General features: G+C 53.8%; 2 protein-coding genes and 1 long non-coding RNA gene across 4 annotated transcripts in view; 2 read left to right on the plus strand and 1 right to left on the minus strand.

The window, feature by feature from the left end:
- SUFU (SUFU negative regulator of hedgehog signaling) overlaps positions 1–8,170 on the plus strand; it is a 110,021-nt gene extending 101,851 nt beyond the window's left edge. For both annotated transcript variants that reach the window (XM_015103389.3, XM_004020324.5), the window contains exons 11-12: positions 2,448–2,516; positions 4,872–8,170. In XM_015103389.3, coding sequence (XP_014958875.2) covers positions 2,448–2,516; positions 4,872–4,961 — 159 coding nt within the window. In that variant the 3' untranslated portion in view covers positions 4,962–8,170. The remainder of the gene's footprint in view (positions 1–2,447; positions 2,517–4,871) is intronic.
- Positions 1–18,285, minus strand: LOC121817635 (uncharacterized). Its single transcript, XR_006057657.2, has 3 exons — positions 5,369–18,285; positions 4,700–5,043; positions 1–2,603 (listed from the first exon to the last, which is right to left on the minus strand). It is a non-coding gene; the product is annotated as an uncharacterized LOC121817635 (long non-coding RNA).
- The window catches only part of TRIM8 (tripartite motif containing 8), a 16,067-nt gene continuing 11,798 nt past the window's right edge, over positions 17,761–22,029 (plus strand). The window contains exon 1 of the mRNA XM_015103277.4: positions 17,761–20,692. Coding sequence (XP_014958763.2) covers positions 20,123–20,692 — 570 coding nt within the window. The 5' untranslated portion in view covers positions 17,761–20,122. The remainder of the gene's footprint in view (positions 20,693–22,029) is intronic.

Consider the following 22,029-nt stretch of genomic DNA (forward strand, 5'->3'; position numbering starts at 1 on the left):
TGGAGCCATTGTAATATAATTGGGTTTTAGGTATGCTTGTGTTTGTGCTCACATTTGCAGAGATGGCAACAAGCCCCGGAAATTCCCAAAATGTGAATATGACTTTTGTACTGCTCAAGCAGACTGGTGATAACTGGTCGAGAGACTCTGGGCTTTGGGGGGCGGGGCCGGGGGGGTGGGGGCCCTGGGATAAGAGCAAGAGGAGCAGAGGCTCCGGCTGTGGGAGCTGGAATCGGGCATTGGCAGCGCCACAGTAGTCCATGAGAGGAGTCACCCGGTCCCAGCTTAGGGAGCCAGGAGGAAGGTGGGAGGGGGCATCTCAGGTGGGCATTCTCGCAAACTCGCTTTGCCTGTCCAAACTTTGTCTCTGTCTCCACTTGAAGCCTAAGCTTCTCAAACAGAAGCTGGTGAGGAGATACGGGCTGGTGATTGGAGCTATTTTGTCCCTGACTGGGGGCTTGTAGCCTGAGAAGGAGACGACCTTTGGCTCCCTGTTGACCCCAGGAAGGTGCTTGTCCAGCTAGGGAATGGACTGCTTTCATGGCTGTTTCCCTAGGGCTCTACCCAGGGCCAGGCCTAGCAGAGGCACCCAGGGAATGCTTCTGGAATCAAGTAGGTTGACGGGCAGTTGACTGGAAGAATCAATACACGACTAAATGCGGTGAGGGTTAGACTTCAGGATTTGGAAGCTCTGCTTTGCACACTAACTTTAGAGTCCAGACAAGACTGGGACATGGGGACTTCCTGGTGGTCCAGTGGTTAAGACTCCGCCTTCCAGTGCAAGGGGCGTGGGTTAAATCTCTGGTTGGGGAACTAAGATCCTACATGCCATGGGGCAATTAAGCCTGCCCACCCCAGTGAAGACCCAGCTCAGCAAAAAAAATAAGGGCCAGGACATGATCTTTTCTCTGCTGCTCACAAGCTGCGTGACACTGGGCAAATCTCATAACCTATCTGTGTCTCAGTTTCCTCATCTGAAGGAGATAAGCTCTATGAGCGGTTAGCATTGTGCCTGGTGTGGTGGTGTGCCCACTTGGGGTAGTTTTCTCATCCCTTGCTCACACCTCCACCCAGTCAACTTCCTCCCTTTGGAAACTTCCATCCTGTGAAGTGCCTAGTGAGCCTGCTTGCTTGCCCTCCTTCCTCTGCCATTCCACTTTGTCTGGTACACTGACCTATTCCAAATGTTGAGACATATATTCTTATCAGACTGGACAATTCCCTGGGGAAACCTGCTGGTATTTTCTCAAGTCCTGGATCCTCCTCCTTGTCATAGGGGACTTTTCCTGTATCTTGGTCTTCACCTCGTTGTTTCTCTTCCTCTGTCCCCACATCCCACCCAGGGGCATTCAGAGGCTACTGGAGAAAGCAAAATAGAGGTGGGGAGAGCCACAGCCTGGGGTTACAGAAGGGTCTGCTGCAGAGGTCAGGAGGCCCCATGGACCAGCATGGGGAGGAGATGGGTGGAGGACAGGATCAGTTTGGGAAGAGGAAAGACATGCCTAGCCTGGGCCCAGTGTGGGACCGGCCTGAAGAGAGGGGCCTGCTGAGAAGACGGCCCTGCAGGTTGAGGAAGTCCTGGGTATCCTTGCTGTTGACCACATGCGTGGTTGACTACACACATGGGTGAGGGTGGTGGTTGTGCCCCTGAACAGAGGGGCAAGGCTGTTCTCAACAGCAAGCGTGAAGCCACAAGGTAGCAGACTGGAGCAGTGAAGTGGGATAGGTGGGAGGTGCCCTGGAGAAGACACTTCTTAAAACTTGAAGGACTCAGTGGCTGAATGGGGCTAGCAAGGCAGGGCTTTGGGAGCTTGGGGCCTGAAAAGAGGTAGACACTACGCATGGGAGTTGAGGAGTCCCTTTCCCTTTGGTAAAATGAGAGGCTGGCGCAGCTCAGACATTCCTAGAGGTACCTTCCAGGGCATTTCCAGATTCCAGGCAAGGCTTGTATTCCAAACCCGGACAGATTCCTTTGTCCTCCCAAGTAGGACTGGGGGAACACGCGAACCTTCTTGAACAAGGGGGATGTTAGAGTCACTCTCCTCTGCCCTTCGGCTTTTCTGTCTCCCCTCTACCATACTGCAACGTGCAGGGTGCCCGGACTGCCAAATAGGCGGCCTTCCCTGCCCCGTCTCATGTCCCTCCCGGGACCAGCACTGCCGTGTCTCCTGACGTCCTCGCCCTGCTCCCTACGCTGCTGGACGTCCTTCCTTCTCTGCCCCAGTCCCTCTGATACTGTAGGCAGGTGGTGGTGGGAGGTGGGGGCAGGCTGGGGGTGACGGTCAGGGCTAGGCCTCCAGTACTTCCCCTGGTCCTAGGACACATCGCAGTGGGCTCATTGCTCCTCCACGGCCTGAACAGAGGTCTAGAGCTTGGCAGTTAGCAAAAAGGCCATATACTTTAAACAGATAATAATAATAAAAGCCTGTCTTGTGCCTTCTTCCCAGATTCTGTTGACCGAAGAGTTTGTAGAGAAAATGTTGGAGGACTTAGAAGATCTGACTTCTCCAGAGGAAGTAAGCTGTTTGGTTCTCTCTGACAGCAGGTTCCAGGCTCCGGGAGTCTCTGTGTGCTTGTGTCTGTCTCTGACGTGTGCAGAGAGGCTGGAAAGGAGACCCTGGAGATGTTAAACGGCTTTATTTCACTTCCCTGAACCTCCCCCTGCCCCACCCCCAACCCTTGTGAGGACACCCAGCAAACTATCTGAATTGCCAGCTCCCGAGAAGCTCATTGAAGAGGCAGCCAGGGCCTTTAGGCTAGTACAGAGTTCTCCTCAGCCCCTGCTGTTCCCTGGCAGGTTCTGAACAGAAAGCCCACGCCTGCTGCCAGAGAACATTCCATGGAGGAGTTCTGGTGGGCAGCGAGGGGCTCCTGCTCCAGCCTCAGGCCACCCAGGAGCCACTCTCCCTCCCACCTCTGGCCGCGAGCACTCCCCTCTAGGCCCGCCTCTTCCAGGCCCAGCAGAGCTGCGGGCCAGGTGGGGGCCTGTGCTTGCCCTGGCTACTCCGCTGGGGTACAGGAGAGGAGCCCACAATCCCCTTTGTTTTTCTTCCTTGTTCCCGGCATCCTCATTTGTGGGGACTTACCTCATCCTGGAAAGTCCCTTCCCCTCCCCCGGCCTCCTACCAAGCAGCACCCCAGCGGGGTTGAGCCTTCCTGGCCTCAGAGTCCTGCCCAGATAGGTTAGTGGAACATTAGCACGCTGATAGTTCTAGGGGTCTTCTGGGCTCTCCCCTGTCCGGGGGCAGAGACAGACCCTTCTGCCCTTTCTGCCCAGAAGTGTATTTTGGGGAGAGCTCCTTCACCTCTTAGGGGCCAGGCTTCCAAGCCAGAGCGAGGCCAGGCAGGAGCCAGCTTTCAGCCAGGACGCAGTCAGCCTGGACACAGAGGCCTCTGACGGATATCCACAGGGCGGAGGACCGTCCACAGGGCAGGACTGGCCTGTCCAGGTCTCCAGATGGACAGGAACTCCTCAGAGCCTGAGGTCACCCCTAGTGGGATAATGTCTTCTCTCTTCTCATTTATACATTCAAAAGTCACTAAGTACCCAGTCTGTGCCAGCCAGTCAACCCCCACAAGTCACCAGCCCCTGAGGTCCGGCTCCCATTCAGTCAGACCAGAGCCGGCTGCCCAGAAGTGCTTCCGGAGAGGCCATGTCGCACAGGGACGGCACGGTGCCAGACTGCTGCTCTCAGCTCGGGTGCTGGGGGGGTGGAAGGGGTGTAGCCAGGCAGGAGGGACAGGAGCCAGAAGGAGCTTAGGAAAGTAGGTCACTAAAAATGACTTTTTTTTTCCTTTCCTGTCCAAGGCTGTCCCCACACCCTGCCCTCCTCTCCACTTTGGTCCTGGCTTGGACAGTCCCCCATCAAGAGGGAGGGAGAGGGAACCAGCCGGGCAGTGTCAGGCCGTCCTCTTCTAGCACCAGCTCTGGGCAGGCTGAGGGCCCTGCTCTTCCCTCCTTCCCAGCTTGCTCCCAGATTAGCAGGAGACCTGAAAGGCAGACCCTGCTCCTAAATCAGGGAGCATCTATGAGCACCAGCTGTGTGCCTGCTGGCCCCATGCAGGGTCCTCGTATACACAGGGCACATGTCAGTCTCTTCCCCTACCCCTCTCCAGAAGCTTGAAAAACAAAACTGTAGGCAAATCAGTGATTTCCAGGGAGTTGGGTCATAAGAAACTGGGCCCTCCTTGGCCACTGCCAGCACCTCTCAGGCTGGTAACCCTGGGAGGCTTGTGAGGATGAACAAGGGGGAGCAGGGTGGGGAGCTCGTCTCAAGTTTGCACCAGGCCTAAGAAGTCACCTCAGACCACACTAGCTCTGCTTCTCCACTCCCACCAAGGCCGAGGCAGGGCCTCCTTCCTTTAGGACCCTTTGGCAAAGGCTCCAGAGGGCAGGTTCCAGCGTTCTTCCCTGCCAGCCTCAGAAAGGAGCCATGGCAGGGACAGGACCGCAGAGTTCCAGACCTCAAGCCACTTCCCTGTAGCATCTGCACCCTCCCCTGCCCCCCATCCTCTAGCCCCCGGGCCTCAGGGAACAGATTCCTTACATGCTTGTGGCCAGAGGCAGAACCAAGGAAGTGAGCTGGAGGGAGGTCAGCCCAGTCAAGAAAGAGTCAGAAAACAAGCCTCCTCCAAGCCCAGTTAATTATTGGCCGGGGTGTGGGGAAGGAGGGGTCGGCAGTGGATCCCAGCCTCTCACCTGGTTCAGTATTCGTGACTGAAGCCAGGCAACCAACCAGTGGTCTGTCTTGCCCCAGCACCCAGGAGACGGGGCCTGGGTGAGGGTCCTGGCCTCTCTAGGCAGTGTGGGAAGAAGGCGGTGGATTCTAACTGTGCATCCTCTGGTTCTGTGCTTGTTGCCCCCTCCACAGTTCAAACTTCCCAAAGAGTACAGCTGGCCAGAAAAGAAGCTCAAAGTCTCCATCCTCCCCGATGTGGTCTTCGACAGCCCGCTGCACTAGCCTGGGCTGGCCCTGCAGGGGCCAAGGGCGAGCCCAGCTGCTTCCCGGTGACTCCAGTGTAACAACTGCATAAACGAGATTCCTGCAAACACAAGGAGAAGTGTGAGGATGACTGCGTAGCCCCTACACCTCAGCCCGCTGGGATGCCCTGCACAGGCCGCAGGGCTCCCCCTCACCTGAAGCTTGGGGGGGTCTCCGCACCTGCAGCCGGCCGAGCCACATGACCAGGCCGGGCCCCAGTGGGCTGCAGTTGGGCAAATGTCAACCTTCCCCTCCTGCTGCCACCACAGATTCTGGTTTGAGATTTGCCTCTGGACCTCTGATGTGCCCCCAGGTGGAGACAGGCCTCATTCCCACCTACCCTCTGCTGCATTGCCCAGCGGGAGGAAGGTGTAGCAGCCACCTACCCTGCCCAGCTCAACTCTGGGAAGCCTTCGGTAGTCAAGCTCTTCTGGCGGTGGAACGATTCCTTTGATCGTGTTTGGTTTTCTTCCTCCTTATTTTATTTTGTAGAAACCGGATGGTATTTTATTGCTCTTCAAAGATGTCCAGAAGCCATGTAAATATGTTTTTTTTTTAAGAAAGAAAAAACAGAACTTTATTTCCAGATGAACTTTCTCATTCTCACAGACAAGGGCCTGGGGCCGTCTCCCCCAGAGCCGCCACCAGAAAAGCTGCTGGTGTTCGCCTGCCGGTCAAGGCCTCTGAGGAGTCAGCTTCGCACAGAGGCTTTTCTTCCCAGCCAGGCCTGGGGGAGCCGAGACACTCCCCCATGCAGCCTGGAGCCCAGTTTAGCTGGGGCCAGGAAGGGCTGCTGCTGGTTCCCAGGTGGACTGGGCCCCCACAGAGTTCAAGATCATCAGGGTCTCTGAGACTTGGTGACCTCAGCCTCATCTTCTAGGCATTTTCCTCCCAACCAGGCCTGCCTGAGAGAGGGCGAAGCTCAGCACTTCACAGACCATCCCCACCTGCCACTCAGGGCCTGGGTCTCCAGCTCTTTGCCACTTCTATCCCATTTCCTCATCCACTGGGCCTCCCAGCCTCCAGGCTGCAGGACTCTGACTTATTAAAAACAGAAGAATCAACCTCTTCACATGTCTTTCACATTAGTTTTGCAAACACTGCACTCTCCTGCCTTCCATGCCTTCCATTCATTTCTGCGTTGATTCATTTCTCGTCCTTCATTCTCCGCTTGTCCTGTCTCCTTTCCGGCATCCTGGCCTCTGGTCTTTGGTTCCTCACTCCAGTACTGCAGATCTCCCGGTCTTCCTGTCTCATAGCCAGCGTGTCTCTGACCCATAGTTTGGGGGTTCTTCTGGGGTTGTCTCTCACTTTTGACCTGTAATCACAAGCCCCTCTCAGACCCTCTTACCCCTAACTCTGGGGATGGCAATTACAAGACCACCCTTCTGGCTCTCCCACGACAAAGTTCTTTTGTCTGTCACGGACCACACAGACAGACAACATGCCTTGCCCTTGTCTGCAACCGCCACACACATGGGCACCACCAGGAGTGCCGAGGAGGCCCCTAGGGCACAGGGCACCGCTGATGAGCCATCCAGCCAAAGAGCTGCCTTCAGGGGCCACGAGGGTGGCAAGGCTGTTGGACTTCCAAGGGGCCATTCAGGTCTGGCTCTTTCTCTGCTTACACCCTCAGGGCTACCTGGTTAGCGCCATCAAACTCAGAGCTTCAAGGCAGATCTGCCTGGCATCTGGGAGACACATACCACCACCACCACCACCCCACCCACACCAATGCAGCAAAGGTGGGAAACCCTGTGGACCTGATGCTGGCAGCAGCTGTGCCTTCTGCTCTGAGGACTTTTCCAGAAGGACATTTCCTGGTCTTCACCCACCACATCATCCCCACCTTGAAAACTCTTGTCTTTAGATGTTTTATGGCCAAAGAGGTGTCATTGACTTGCCTCCTTTCCTTGCCATCCTGACCTGCTTCTCCACAGATTCTTTCTGGGGACCTGCCTCTACCCTGCCTGCTTGGCTTCGGGGCAGAGGGGTATTTTCTGAGCTAAGTTTTGTGGTCAGTACAGAAGGCAAAAGGGAAGCAGGTGAGCTCTGAGACAACAAGCCTGTGAAGCCTGTGGCTCCTTCCTGCCTCCCCCCACCCCTACCCCAGCCCCTCCTCTTATTGGGAACCTCCAAGGTTCAGCTGAGACCAGCCTCCATCTCCTTTCCCTACAATGCTTTGGCTCCAGAGGAGTGGCAGAGCATCTACCATCTCTGCCCAGACCTCTTTCCCTTGAGTGGTGGTGCCTTCCAGAGGGGGCTCTTCACTGAGAGGAGACCCTCATTGAGGATAAAGCAAGACAGACTGTGGGGGCACGTCCAGCACAGCACTTGGCATATGGCAGGCACTCACAAGATGGACCACTTCTTTCCCTCTCTGTAGCTCTTTGGAAACCCTGACCTCATAGTAAGTTGGGAAGATTAAGAAGTCTCCCTCCCTACATCTGCCTACATAGGCTTCCCAGAAGCTTGCCCCTTCCTATTCTGTCCCTCCATGTCCCTGTGACTGAAGCTTCTGAGGGGAAGGGGCTCCTCCATGCTGTTTGCTGGCAACACAAGGTGGACACAGCCACGGCTGCTCAGGCCCAGTGTGGGCTGCAGGAGGCCCACGGCCCCAGCTGCCATTCTGTGGGGGTGGAGAAGCTCACGCAGGGTCTCAGGTCTGCCTGGGGAGCTGGTGCCTCTTCCTGCCCTTCTCTTCCAAAGGCGAGGCTTCAGGGCAGGGTCTGGGAAGCCTTGGGAAGAATCTAAAGGGCTAGCATGTTTTAAAAAATTAACACAAGTTCTTGGGACTGGGTTTTGAGATTGAGAACAGGGAAAAAACCTGCAGGTCCGCCCCTATGGGGCAGACCAGGAGAGAATTCCCTTGACTGTATTTTTTTATCTGGTTGTCTTTCCTCACTGGCTTCCAGGTCCTTGTGTCAAGTGAGGTACCTGGGTCCCTGTTATAAGTCAGGAGCCCTGTAGAAAGAGCCCTCCTTTTGTACAAGTACCTGAACGCTGCAATGAGCAGACTTTTGTAAAAATTTTATATTAGTTTCTAATGTCAGTGGTGACTCGGTTCCTGGGGGCTGCAGCCAGCCTGGGACTTTTGTAAGAATTTTTGGGTGACTCACTTAGATGTCGTTTCCTTCTTGTCCCCTCTTCCTCTGTGTAATCTAAGTGCATTAAACGTATTTGCAGAAGTGCCTGGATCTTGTGCTCCTTTCTGGCTGCCTTGAGTAGGGGAGCGGAAAGCCTGGGGCCCTGGCAGAGGGGTGGGTTGGACTCAGCCTCTTAGAAGAAGCCAGGATGTGGAAAGGCCCAGAAGACTGATGTTGGGAGTGGAGGGGGTGCCAAGGAAGCAGGATCACGCAGCGGTGACTCTTCAGTCATGCAGAAATGACTTCACAGGGACAGGCTCTCTCACTGGTCTTGAACTCCTCTAAGGTCAAGGGGGTAGGAGGTGGAACAGTCTGGGGTGTTGAGTGAGTGGGTAAAGACCCTCTCTTCTGCCTTTTTTCCTCCCCTCCTCTCACCAAAAAAAAAAGAAAAAACACCTTTTTCCCTGGGAAGGCAGGCCTTCCTCAAGCCCAGTTTGGAGTTCTTATGCCCCTTTCAGTGAGGGCAAGAGACAGCAACAACCCCCACCCCCACCCCCAGCCACCTACACTCAACCTCCTAATCCAGGGCCTGGGGTAGGCTCAGAACCGGCATGCCAGCCCACCCTTCCTGTGAGATCTCCTGGGCCTGCTCAGGGTGAGGAGGCAGGTGGATCTTCCTTCCCTGAATCGCCCAGCTCCTGTCTCTCCAGGGCCTGGTGTGGCAAAGCAGAGCCTAGTGCTAGAGGGGGAGAAGCCCCGAGAGGCAGGCAGGAGAGGGGTCTACACCCAGCCCAGGTCCACGACCCCACAGGACTGCTCTGGGTCCTCACACATTCTTCCCCTTCCTACTAGGCCTGCTTGTCCATCCTGGGGAGTAGCAGGGCCCTTTTCTTCTGGTCCTCAGGATGGAGCCGTAGCACCCAGGAGGATCTGCAGGGGTCCTGAGGGTGGCTTGAGAGGGTAGGACCTGAAGGAGTCAGCTCCCGTCTGAAGGGCTCTTAGCTCCCCTCCCTGTCCTCTTGAGAAGCAGCTGGATCTGTGGGACCTGCCTTAGGGGGAGGTCACTACTCCTTCCTCTGTGACCTCCTGCTGAACTGTGGCTGCCCCTACCCCCACCCCAGGCAGTGGGGCAGGTCCTGTCTGGGGCCTTCAGTCTCTGGGAGGCAGAGCCAGTGAGCTGGGAGGGTCTGGAGCCAGGCTGACTACCCTGGGGTGGCCCAGGCCACACCCCTTCCCCTTTCTCCCTGGAGACTGGGGGCGGAGTGCTTATCTAATCCTCCTCATCTGACTAGCCTGGAAGGACCCAGGGTCAGGGTGACGTTCCTGCCCCAGAGAAAACAACAGGGAGATTCTGTGAAGTGGCTCTGGGAGACAGGAGTAGGTTGGGTTTGTTTCTGGAAAGAAAAGAGTTCCTGGGCATGAAGCAGAGACTCTATCCCTAGATTTAGGAACAGAGGAATCTTCCAAGTGATCTCTAATGTCTCCTCCAAAAGCCTATACATTCCTCCAGGTAGACACCCTACTTGGGGGATCAGGGGACCCACAGGCTTCAAGCCATGGGACGGGATGGTGAGAGATTTGCCAAACTGGCTTGACCAGAAGGCGAATGCGTACTGGAAATGAGTGACTCAACCCAGCCTGCCAGGCTCTGAGGTGGGGAGGCCAGCATGGGGTGAGGGGGGTAATCAACTGGGCAGGAGAAGGGAGAGAAGCATCCCAAGACCACAGGGCAGGGAAGGATGTGGTCTGGGAGGGGAGGCCATTTGGGCCTCTTCCATGGGGGTATGAAGAGACTAACCAGCCCCTCCTCCTCAGCGCAGGAAGTCTTCAGGAGAGAGCTAAGGGCAGGATGCAGGAAGGGCAGGAAGACTGCTGGTGGGCGTCCATGGTTGGTGTAAATGTAGCTTTCTTAGGAACTTGAGGGGCAAGGGAGACCTTGAGGGGATTGTGATGAGAGCAAAGAAGGAATTCATAGGGCCTGGACTCCATCTTCAGCATTACTGGTTGGGGCATAGAATTGGATTACCATGATACTGAATGGTTTGCCTTGGAAACAAACAGAGATCATTCTGTCGTTTTTGAGATTGCATCCAAGTACTGCATTTCGGACTCTTTTGTTGACCACGATGGCTACTCCATTTCTTCTGAGGGATTCCTGCCCACAGTAGTAGATATAAACTGTGGAAAATTCTGAAAGAGATAGGAATACCAGACCACCTAACCTGCCTCTTGAGAAATCTGTATGCAGGTCAGGAAACAACAGTTAGAACTGGACATGGAACAATAGACTGGTTCCAAATAGGAAAAGGAGTACGTCAAGGCTGTATATTGTCACCCTGCTTATTTAACTTCTATGCAGAGTACATCATGAGAAACGCTGGACTGGAAGAAGCACAAGCTGGAATCAAGATTGCCAGGAGAAATATCAATAACCTCAGATATGCAGATGACACCACCCTTATGGCAGAAAGTGAAGAGGAACTAAAAAGCCTCTTGATGAAAGTGAAAGAGGAGAGTGAAAAAGTTGGCTTAAAGCTCAACATTCAGAAAACGAAGATCATGGCATCCAGTCCCATCACTTCATGGGAAATAGATGGGGAAACAGTGGAAACAGTGTCAGACTTTGTTTTTTGGGGCTCCAAAATCACTGCAGATGGTGACTGCAGCCATGAAATTAAAAGACGCTTACTCCTTGGAAAAAAAGTTATGACCAACCTAGATAGTATATTCAAAAGCAGAGACATTACTTTGCCAACTAAGGTCCATCTAGTCAAGGCTATGGTTTTTCCTGTGGTCATGTATGGATGTGAGAGTTGGACTGTGAAGAAGGCTGAGCACCGAAGAATTGATGCTTTTGAACTGTGGTGTTGGAGAAGACTCTTGAGGGTCCCTTGGACTGCAAGGAGATCCAACCAGTCCATTCTGAAGGAGATCAACCTTGGGATTTCCTTGGAAGGAATGATGCTAAAGCTGAAGCTCCAGTACTTTGGCCACCTCATACGAAGAGTTGACTCATTGGAAAAGACTCAGATGCTGGGAGGGATTGGGGGCAGGAGGAGAAGGGGACGACAGAGGATGAGATGGCTGGATGGCATCACCGACTCGATGGACGTGAGTCTGAGTGAACTCCGGGAGATGGTGATGGACAGGGAGGCCTGGCGTGCTGCGATTCAGGGGGTCGCAAAGAGTTGGACACGACTGAGCGACTGAACTGAACTGGACTGGACTCCATCTTAGGCCTGTTCATGCTGATCATGCTCGGCCACCTTTCCAATGGACTCTGAAGTCTGTGTTTAGTGCGTATGAAAACAACAACAGAAGGATAAGACCCCCTCCAGACAGGGGAACCTTGAAGATTGTATCTAGGTTACTCATCACCTCAGAGAAACCATATGCTATCACCCCTTCCTCCAGACAGGCCATAAATTTTTCTATGTCTATTGGAGTATAACCTCGGGTTTATTGATTATTGGCTAATTGTTTGACTGTTTGAGCACATGAGCACACAGCACGTGAATGATGGGGTTTTGGGGATTCTATTTTCCTTGGTTTATGTAAGTCTCAAGGAATCTGGAGTGGTGGGTTCAGACACATGCACATGGAGTATAAAAGATTTTCACAAATGCTGGCCGGGGTCCTTGGCTAAGAGGAGACTCTGCCTTGGGCCTGCCGGTGTAGTAAACTGCACTCCATATCTGCATTGTCCTTCTGAGTGAGTTTGTTTCTCGGAACACGTGGCTACAACAAGAGCAGTGGCCGTATTGGGGCTAGAGAACGAAGAGAAGTGACATCGTTCCTCTGTTTTTCCAATTTCACCGTGGCCACCCCCATTCCATCTCAGTACTGAAAGCACCAGAAGGAAAGAGAATGGAGCTTCTGGGGTCTCAACCTTGACAAGACAGAAGAGGGCCACCTGAGCAGTGCTGAGCTGCTCTGATACCACTGTGGAAAGCGTAAGAACTAGCTTGTCCTCTCAACTAACGTGCAGCAGGCATCGGATGTATGCTGGGAGACTCCTCCAGGCCCAGCCTTCAGGAGCTCATAGTGCAGTGGGAGAAAGATGGACAAGGAAACAATTGCAAGAAGGGCCACAAAAGGGGAAGGCTGTTTGCCATGCTACCCCAGTTCCACCTCTCATCATCAGCTTCCCTTTAGACAAGCTAACTCAGCTCTGCCTCAGTTTCTTCATGTAGAAGTGGATACGCACTTCCTAGAGATGCTTTGTTTTGTTTCTAAATACTTATGTGTTGATTTCGGCAGCACTGGCTTTTAGTTGCAGCATGCAGGCTGCTTAGTTGTGGCCTGTGGAATCTAGTTCCCTGACTAGGGATCCAACCTGGGCCTTCTGCATTGGGATCATGGAGTCTTAGCCACTGAACCACCAGGGAGGTCCCTCCCAGAGTTTTTGTAAGGATCATAGTAATTGCTTAGTTAGCATTAACACTTTATTAAAGGGCTATGCCACTTTGTTAAAGGGCTTCCCAGGTGGTGCTAGTGGTAAAGAACCCACCTGCCAATGCAGGAGATGTAAGAGATGAGGGTTCAGTCCCTGGGTTGGGAAGATCTCCTGGAGTATGAAATGGCAACCCGCTCCAGTATTCTTGCCTGGAAAATTTCATGGACAGAGGAGCCTGGCAGGGTACAGTATGCGGGGCCGCAAAGAGTCAGACACAACAGAGTGATTGAGCACACACACACACACATGCCAGGATATGGACACAGAGAAGGTGCCCAGCCCAGTCTGGGGAGATTTAAAAAGGCTTCCTGCAAGAAGTGACATCTGAGTTGAAACCTGATGCTTCAGGATAAATTGGGCAAAACAGGGTGGGGTGCTGTACTTTGAAAAGCTCTCCAGGCAAACAGAACAACAAGGGCAAAGTCCCCAAACTCTTCTCAGGAACTGTGGAGCTCAAATTGCCTAGAGTAGATTGCTTAACTCATCAAGCTTTCACAGTAGGATCATCCCCCTACCTGCTGGGTGGAGAACACATTGAAAGAGAGGTAGATTGGAGGCAAGGTGACCAGTCAAGCCTAGATTAGACTAGAAGCAGTAGGGATGGAGAGAATGGGATTCATTCATTGATACAACAAATATTTGTTGAGCATCTATTGTGTGCGAGGTCCCATCAGGGATACAGTATTTTAAAAGTCCTTTCACAGATCTTAAATCTTGGTGATGGAAGACAGTAATTTTAAAAGTAGGACACATAGAACATGGAGCTATGTGCTAAGGAGAAAAAATGCAACAGAGAAAGAGAAAGAGAGGACTGAAGGAGAAGCACGCTTTAAAATTCGGAGGTCATGAAAGGCCTCACGGCCTAGGCATCACTTGAACAAAGGATCTCAGTGACAGGAAGAAGGGTGCAGTAGGGCTATCCAAGGGAAGACAATTCAGACAAAGTGAGGCGCAACTGTGAAGAGCCTGGGGGCTGGGGCATGGGAGACACACCAGGTATACTTGAGGAACAACAGCGGGGAAGCCAGTGTGGCTGGAGCAGAATGAGGAAGGGGACTGTAGATTACTTACACAGAGGCCAGACCTTACACAGACCTTAAGGTCCTGTGTAGGACCTTACAGGCAATTATAAAACTTTGACTTTTATTCTGATGGAAGTGAGAAGCCATTGGATGAGTAAGCAGAAGAGTGACAAAAATCTGACACATTTTTCAAAGATTACTCTGGCTCTTCAGTTGAGAATTGACTCCAGGATATAAGGGCAGCAGGGGCTTTCCTTGTGGCTCAGCTGGTAAAGAATCTGCCTGCAATGCGGGAGACCTGGGTTCGATCCCTGGGTTGGGAAGATCCCCTGGAGAAGGGAAAGGCTACCCACTCCAGTATTCTGACCTGGAGAATTCCCAAAGAGTCGGACACGACTGAGCAACTTTCACTTTCACATAAAGGCAGAAACAGAAACCAGTTAGGATCTACTGAAATAAATAGACAAGAGTTTGTGGTAAGTTATGGAGAGGTTAAGAAGTAGTCAGGATTTGCCAACATCTTGAAGGGGCAGCAGGTTGGGAAGTGAAGAAGATGAAGGTTTTCATTTCCAGTACAATGAATTCAAGCTACTTGTGGGACATCTGGGTGGAGAGCACAGTTGGCTACATGAATTTGCAACAAGGAGGGTGAGGATCTAAGCTGGAGACTGACTAGGGAGTCATCAGTATATAGACAGTAGTAAAGCCTTACTAGAAAAACACCTACTTCTGCTTTACTGACTACGCCAAAGCCTTTGACTGTGTGGATCACAACAAACTGTGGAAAATTCTTAAAGAGATGGGAATACCAGACCACCTTACCTACCTTCTGAGAAATCTATATGTAGGTCAAGACGCAACAGTTAGAACGGGACATGGAACAACAGACTGGTTCCAAATTGGGAAAGGAGTATGTCGAGGCTGTATATTGTCACCCTGCTTATTTAACTTATATGCAGAGTACATCATGAGAAATGCCCACCTGGATAAAGCACAAGCTGGAATCAAGATTGCCGGGAAAAATATCAATAACCTCAGATATGTAGATGATACCACCCTTATAGCCGAAAGCGAAGAGGAACTAAAGAGCCTCTTGATGAAAGTGAAAGAGGAGAGTGGAAAAGCTGGCTTAAAACTCAACATTCAAAAAACGAAGATCATGGCATCCGGTCCCACCCCTTCATGGCAAACAGATGGGGAAACAATGGAAACAGTGACAGACTTTATTTTTTTGGGCTCCAAAATCACTGCGGATGGTGACTGCAGCCATGAAATTGAAAGTCGCTTGCTCTTTGGAAGAAAAGGTATGTTCAACCTAGACAGCATATTAAAAAGCAGAGATATTACTTTGCTAACAAAGGTCCATATAATCAAAGCTTGGTTTGTCCAGTAGTTATGTATGGATGTGAGAATTGGACCATAAAGAAAGGTGAGCACCAAAGAATTGATGCTTTTGCACTGTGGTGTTGGAGAAGACTTGAGAGTCTCTTGGACTGCAAGGAGATCCAACCAGTCCATCCTAAAGGAAATCAGTCCTGAATATTCGTTGGAAGGACTGATGCTAAAGATGAAGCTCCAATACTTTGCCCACCTGATGTGAAGAAGTGACTCATTGGAAAAGACCCTGATGCTTGGAAAGATTGAAGGCAGGAGGAGAAGGGGACAACAGAGCATGAGATGGTTGGATGGCATCACCGACTTGATGGACATGAGTTTGAGCAAGCTCCAGGAGTTAGTGATACAAACAGAAGCCTGGGGTGCCGTAGCCCATGGGGTCAGACACGACTGAGGGACTGAACTGAACGCCTTAGGAGTTAATGAGGGAGCAGGTGTAGGTGGAGGGCAGTTCATAAGGAGGGAGTTCATAAGAGTGTGGAGGGCAGTCAATATTTATGAGATAGAAACTGGAGAAGTCTGTGGTTAGAAAGATAAGGAGACAGAACAGCATGATGTTGTAGAGGTCAAGGTGAGCTGTCTAGAACGGTGAGAAATTAATGGAATCCTTTAGATTATCCTGAAGGTCATTCATGAGGAGGCCAGAGAAGGATGCACCAATCTAGACTTTGTTTCTTTGCACCATCTTTCAACCAAGGAATTGAAGATTCGTGTTTGAAAGTCACTTTCTCCTTGTTTTTTCACTGATATGCATGCATGTGTTCATTCACTCAGCATAAGACCTCCCATGTAAGGGGATGCAGAGTACTAAAAGATACATGCTCTGTCCTTGAAGGACCCATATTAGCCACCCAATCAGGAATAGAGAGATGAAGTTTCTAAAGTAGAGAGGCTCTCTGGTTTTTTGAAAGGATCAGACTCATGGGTCATTTTAAACTGGGCTTAAATCTCAGGTCTACCATTTAGAACAAACTCATGAATCTCAAATGCATAATCTTCAGCACAAACCTCCTCTGAGTCTGTATATACAATTGTCTCCTCTGGAATTTCCACTGGGATAGCTAAACCAATTCAAACATAATTTAGAACTATTCAAAAATCTCTCCACCCAAACCTAATCCTCTCCAGTTCTCTCCTTCTGGGTAAATGGCATCACCGCCCAGGCTCTTCTTAAGGCCCAAATCCTAAATTCAGAAGAATATTCTGTATTCATACAGTGATACGCATATCTTGATCCCATTCCTACTCTATTACTATTACGTGTTGATTCCTCTTCATCCCGTATCTAATTTGGCTCTACTTCCAAAATACATCCCAAATCTAGTAGTTTCTCACAACCAGCTTCAAGTCCAAACTCCTTACCACGACACTGTGTATTCTGGTTCCTGCCTGGCTTCTCCCTCACAACAGGCCTTCTTTTCTGCCCTGGAACATACTTTATTCATTGCTTTCGTACTTGTTTTTCCCTCTGATTGAAGCACTCTTTGGACTTCCCAGGTGGCACAGTGGTAAAGAATCCACCTGCCAACCAGAAGACACAATTTGATCCCTGGGTTTGGAAGCTCCCCTGGAGAAGGAAATGGCAACCCACTCCAGTATTCTTGCCTGGAAAATTCTATGGACAGATGAGCCTGGCGGGCTACAGTCCACAGGGTAGCAAAGAATCGGACATGACTAAGCGCACGTGCCACACCCAGATTGTCACTTGCCTGTGAAGTGAAGTCAAAGTCTCTCAGCCGTGTCCGACTCTTCTCAACCCCATGGACTGCATAGTCCATGGAATTCTCCAGGCCAGAATACTAGAGTGGGCAGCCTAACCCTTCTCCAGTAGATTTTCCTGGCCCAGAATCGCACCAGGATTTCCTGCATTGCACGCAGGTTCTTTACCAGTTGAACTACCAGGGGAGCCCTGACTCCTCCTGAATATTCAGATCTCAGCTCAAATTTCACTTTCTGCGAATATTGTATGAGTCCCTTACTCTCTGCCACAGAAATTATCTTACATAATTAGTTAAAAAAAATTGGGGGGGGGGTACAAATTTTCCAGGGAATCCCCAGGGCCTAGAAAAATGCCTAGTGCATGAGACTTTTGTTAAACATTTGTTAACTGACAGGTTGACTCCAATTTTTTTTTTACTCCAATTTTTTAGGCCTCTGTTTCCTTATAAATTGAAGAGACTAATAATGCATATTTTGTTTGGTAGATTTGAGCCTCAGAAATGTAGGGAAGGGAATTCTCTAGCTGTCCAGTGGTTAAGACTCTTCACTTCCACTGCAGTGGGAACAGGTTCGATCCCTGTGGAGGCACTAGGATCTCACATGCTGCCCTGGGCAGCCGAAAATAGAGTATCCAAAAAAAAAAAAAAATGTAGGTAAAAATATTGAGGATACTGGGGAAATTGCTGCACAGTGAACCTTTGCAATTTGCTGCTGAGTTCCATCAGATGAGCCGATTGACAAACCCCCCTTTCCCTCTCAGGTAAAAGGAGACACGGGTGAAGAGGCCTAGGAAGATGTGGTCCCACTCCACAGCATTAGCGTCTCCCTTTTAAGAAGCAGAGAAACTCATCCCCCGTCCCCAATGTTTAATGTACCGAAGTTAGTGCAAATCACGTGAGCCCTAGGTTGCCCCCGCCTTAAAGAGGCGGAGTCTCAGTTTGGAGACCAATAGCAGGAACAATCTCCGGAACAGCCCCCAACTCCAGACAGGGATAAGGGGAGGAGCCGGGCGCCCAGCAACTGTTATAGCACTTCCGGACAATACGCCCCGCCCCTCCTCCCCCTTCCCTGTCCGCTTATTTCTCCAGTGCCGGGTGGGCAGAACCAGCGGGTGCTGATTACAGGCGCCGCCGTAGTGCTGCTGCTTTCTCCTCGCCTACACCTCCCAGTCTCCCCCCGCTACCCTCGCAGAGTAGCGGGACCGGCCTTGATGTAGGGACACCACCCTCCTGCCTCCGCCTCTCTCCGCGCTAACTCGGGACCCCGGCTCACCGCAGTCCGCTCGCGTCTCCACCCTGCCCGCCGCGCTCTGCTCCGAGCTCATTGTATCCTCCCCATTCCTGGGCTCAGACTTCGAGGCCAAGCTGTGGCGGGAAGATCGGGGACCCCTGTGCACCCCTCCAGCCGGTTCCGCGAATTGGGGCCCCTCCCCCGCACTGCCGTCCTCGCAACAGCGCGGTAGTGGCGAGGGCTCTCTTTCCTCACCACTAAAGCAGAGAGGGCCGACTGGCGGGCAGCAGGGACGAAGCCCCCCACTCCCAGCCGCGAGCCCCTTCCTCCCGTCCTCTTCCTAGGGGAAGGAGAGCCGAAGCCCGAGCGAGCTGAGGCAGGAAAAAGGCAGCCGTGGACTGCCCAGCCAGCAGATCATTTTTATTATCGAGATTATTATTAAAAGGGGGCGGGGAACCCAGGATGAGAGGGAGGGGGTTAGAGACGCAGCTATTTTTATTAAACAGATTATTCCTGAAATAATAATACGCGCAAGATGGCTGAAGGTGGCTGTGATGAGAGTGTTGGGGCTTTTTTTTCTCCCCCCCCGTTTTTTTTGATCTGAGGATAAAGCTCTGAGGCGACAGCCGCTGCGGAGACCCTGCCCGGTGTGCCCTCCCCCCAGTTGAGAAGCAGCGGGCGGACAAACGGACCCACAGACGGAGCGACTGGCTCGGGCCCGCCCCGGACGCGTCGCCTGGGCAGCAGCTGGGGGCCGCGGGCGCTCGCCTTTCTGCCGACTTCTTCCAATTCTAATCTTTTTTTATTTTTTGGAAAGAACCAGGGTGGGTGGAGCAGAGGTGGAGAGAAATCAGGACTTGGCATTTTCTCCCCTGTCTTCTAATCTGAGGGAGGCCACCAGCCCTCCCCTTAAAAATCCCACCAAAAAAAAAAAAAAAAAAGCGAGCGATAGGAAGAACGCTGCAGGACCCTCCAGCGAGCGCGCTCGGACCCCCGGCCGCCACTGCGGCGGCTGCCGGGAGCTCAAGATGGCTGGACGCTGAGGGAGGCAGCCCGGCCCGGCTGTCTCGGCCCGGCTCCGCCGCCGCGGGCTGGCTCCGACCGCAGCCCCGAAGACCGGAGCAGAGGCCGAGAAGAAAAGAAAGTGGGGGGGGAGGGGGGCCGGGGTGACGAAGGGGGAGGGCCGGGCCGGGCGGGGGGGGAGGGGAGGGCCGGGAGCCGAGCCTCCTGTTCATTAGCAGTTGAGAAAAATTCCTTTCTAGTTTGATCAATCCTTGTTTTCCTCGGCAGAGCCGGGGCGCCCGCCCAGCGCGGAGACGGAGAGCGGGGTCTCTCCGCGGCGGGGGCGCCGGGCGCCAGGCCTCGGGGGAGCGCAGAAGTAGAGACGAGGGGGTCAGGCCGGAGCTCCGCCGGGGCTTCTCCTCCCTCCCTTTCTGGTTGGCTTTTTTTTTTTTTTTCCACTTCTCTCCCTCCCCCTTCCGTTTCTATTTGTGAAGGGAGGAGGAAGGCAGAGGCGGGCTGCTGTCTCTGGCCGGGGACTGGAATTTCATCTGAATGACTGCCCCTGCGCTCACGCAGCGCCCCGGAGTCGGCCCGCCTGCGCCCCGCAGCCCGCACCCGCAGACCGCGGGCCAGCGGGTGGACGCCCGCGCCGCGGCCCGGGGACAGGCTCGCCTCGCCCGCCCCGTCCGGATCTAGCAGTCCTTGGCCGGGCCGCACTCGCTTCCCCGGCCTCTCAGAGCCCGGACGAGGTGAGGGAGGCGCGGCGCCGGCGAGCCAGGAGAGAGCCACCATTGCCGCCGCCGTCTCTGGAGGAAGTGTGCGGCTCCCGGGCTCTGTCCGCCTTGGGGCGCGCCCCAATGTCAGCCGCGGGCCGGAGTGCGGGCCGCCGGCCGCCGCAGCCCTAGCCGCGCCGACCGGGAGGCCGCCTCTTATATGGAATTTGGACCCCGGCGCTCCCCTCCAGGGCTGGTGCCCCGGCCGCGGCCCTGGCGCAGTCCGCCGCCTCCCGCTAGGCGCTCGGGAGGAGGAGGAGGAGACGCAGCCGGCTGCGCGCGCTGCGTGAGGACCGAGGCTCACTCCTCTTGGGGGGCGGGCGCGCGGAAGGCGCTGGTGAACTGAGCGACTGTCGGGACCGCTCGGGGCTCGGTGGCCCTCCCGCGGCACCGGACGGACCCCCCAGGTCGGGGAGTTGGGGAGACCTGCCCGGGGCCCCTGCCGGCCGCCGCCGCCATGGCGGAGAATTGGAAGAACTGCTTTGAGGAGGAGCTCATCTGCCCGATCTGCCTGCACGTCTTCGTGGAGCCGGTGCAGCTACCGTGCAAACACAACTTCTGTCGGGGCTGCATCGGTGAGGCGTGGGCCAAGGACAGCGGCCTGGTGCGCTGCCCGGAGTGCAACCAGGCCTACAACCAGAAGCCGGGCCTGGAGAAGAACCTGAAGCTCACCAACATCGTGGAGAAGTTCAACGCCCTGCACGTGGAGAAGCCTCCGGCGGCGCTGCACTGCGTGTTCTGCCGCCGCGGCCCCCCGCTGCCCGCGCAGAAGGTCTGCCTGCGCTGCGAGGCGCCCTGCTGCCAGTCCCACGTGCAGACGCACCTGCAGCAGCCCTCCACCGCCCGCGGGCACCTCCTGGTGGAGGCGGACGACGTGCGGGCCTGGAGCTGCCCGCAGCACAACGCCTACCGCCTTTACCACTGCGAAGCCGAGCAGGTGGCCGTGTGCCAGTACTGCTGCTACTACAGCGGAGCGCATCAGGGGCACTCGGTGTGCGACGTGGAGATCCGGAGGAATGAGATCCGGGCAAGTACCCTACACACACACACACTCACACACTCCCCTCCTTCCCGGCGGCCTGGGACCACCCTTCCGGACAGGCTGACTCTTGTGACATCAGGCCAGAGGCCCCTTTCCAAACTCCTACTCTGTAAGTTTGGAGGCAAGGTCCTGGGAAGAAGGGTCCCCAATCGCTACTTGATATATTCCCGCACCTGTGCTCATAGGGTCCATCTTGTGAGTCACTTATAGAAATGAGGTGTGGGGCTGTCAGGGCTGGAGTTTGGCTGTTGCTTTTCTGATTTGCGCGCAGCTCCCTGGCCCAGCAGTTGTTTCCGTAGGCCCTAGGGGAAGTCACTAAAGGCAGTGACCCAGGTCCTGCTTCTCCAGCTGCTGTTTATGTAATGAGTGTCCTGGTGCCGCTGCTGTGGCTGACATGATCCATGATGCTGGCATACCAATGAGGAAGTAAACAAAAGCAGCCATGTTAGTTTCAAGCCCTATTGGAAACACACTGGGGGGGTGGAGGGGGAGCTTCCGGAGGGAGAACAGAGCCCCTGGCCAAGGCCTGGGCAGCCAATGGCATCACCAGGACAGCATCTCGGCTATTGGGATTATTCCCTGTAACCCCCTCTCCATGTGTGAGAATCGCTGCCCACGGTGTGCCTGTGTGTGTTGCACGCGTCCTCAGGAACACACCTTAAAGTATGTCTTCATCACCCTGAACCCTTTTCTCGCAGCCCAGCCCTCTATCACAGCCCTCCCACATTTGGGGAGGGGAAGTGGAAGACGGAAAAAGAATACTGTGGGTTTAAGGTTGAGCCGCCTTGCAATCTGGTTTCAGGCAGCTGGCTCCCCTGGGCTGCCGGCTGGGTGATTATGGAACCGCATCCCCTCCCATTGTATACACCCTGCAGCAGCGGCCAATGTCAAAACCGCCTTCCCCCTCAGGCCTCTGGGCCTGGCCTGGCTGTGGAGCTGGACTGAAGCAATACTTCCGTCCCCTTCAGTGGAGGGGGGCTCCTCCTAGGTTCCTCCCTGGTCCCCTGGCTTTCAGGGTTGAGTCATACCAGAAGGAAGGGGTTGGCCTGAGACTGTCTGAGCCATCTCAGAAGCCCCAGCTTGGGGCCTGGGTGTGATATCATGGGGGTGAGACTGGGAGTGTTGCTGGGTGGGGACCCCTGGAGGCTAGTCGAGGCCAGTGGGAGCTTGGGTATGAGGAAGCTCTGAACAGGGCACAGTTGGAGATGGGGGCTGTTTCCTGTGAGGGGGACCAGTCAGAATGAGTCACTGTTTAGCAATTAACAAACATACACATACAACTAACAAAAGGCAGGAGGGCTGCCACAGGCTGAGGGCAGGGA

Source organism: Ovis aries, chromosome 22 (genome assembly GCF_016772045.2).
Source record: "Ovis aries strain OAR_USU_Benz2616 breed Rambouillet chromosome 22, ARS-UI_Ramb_v3.0, whole genome shotgun sequence".
NCBI lineage: Eukaryota > Metazoa > Chordata > Mammalia > Artiodactyla > Bovidae > Ovis > Ovis aries.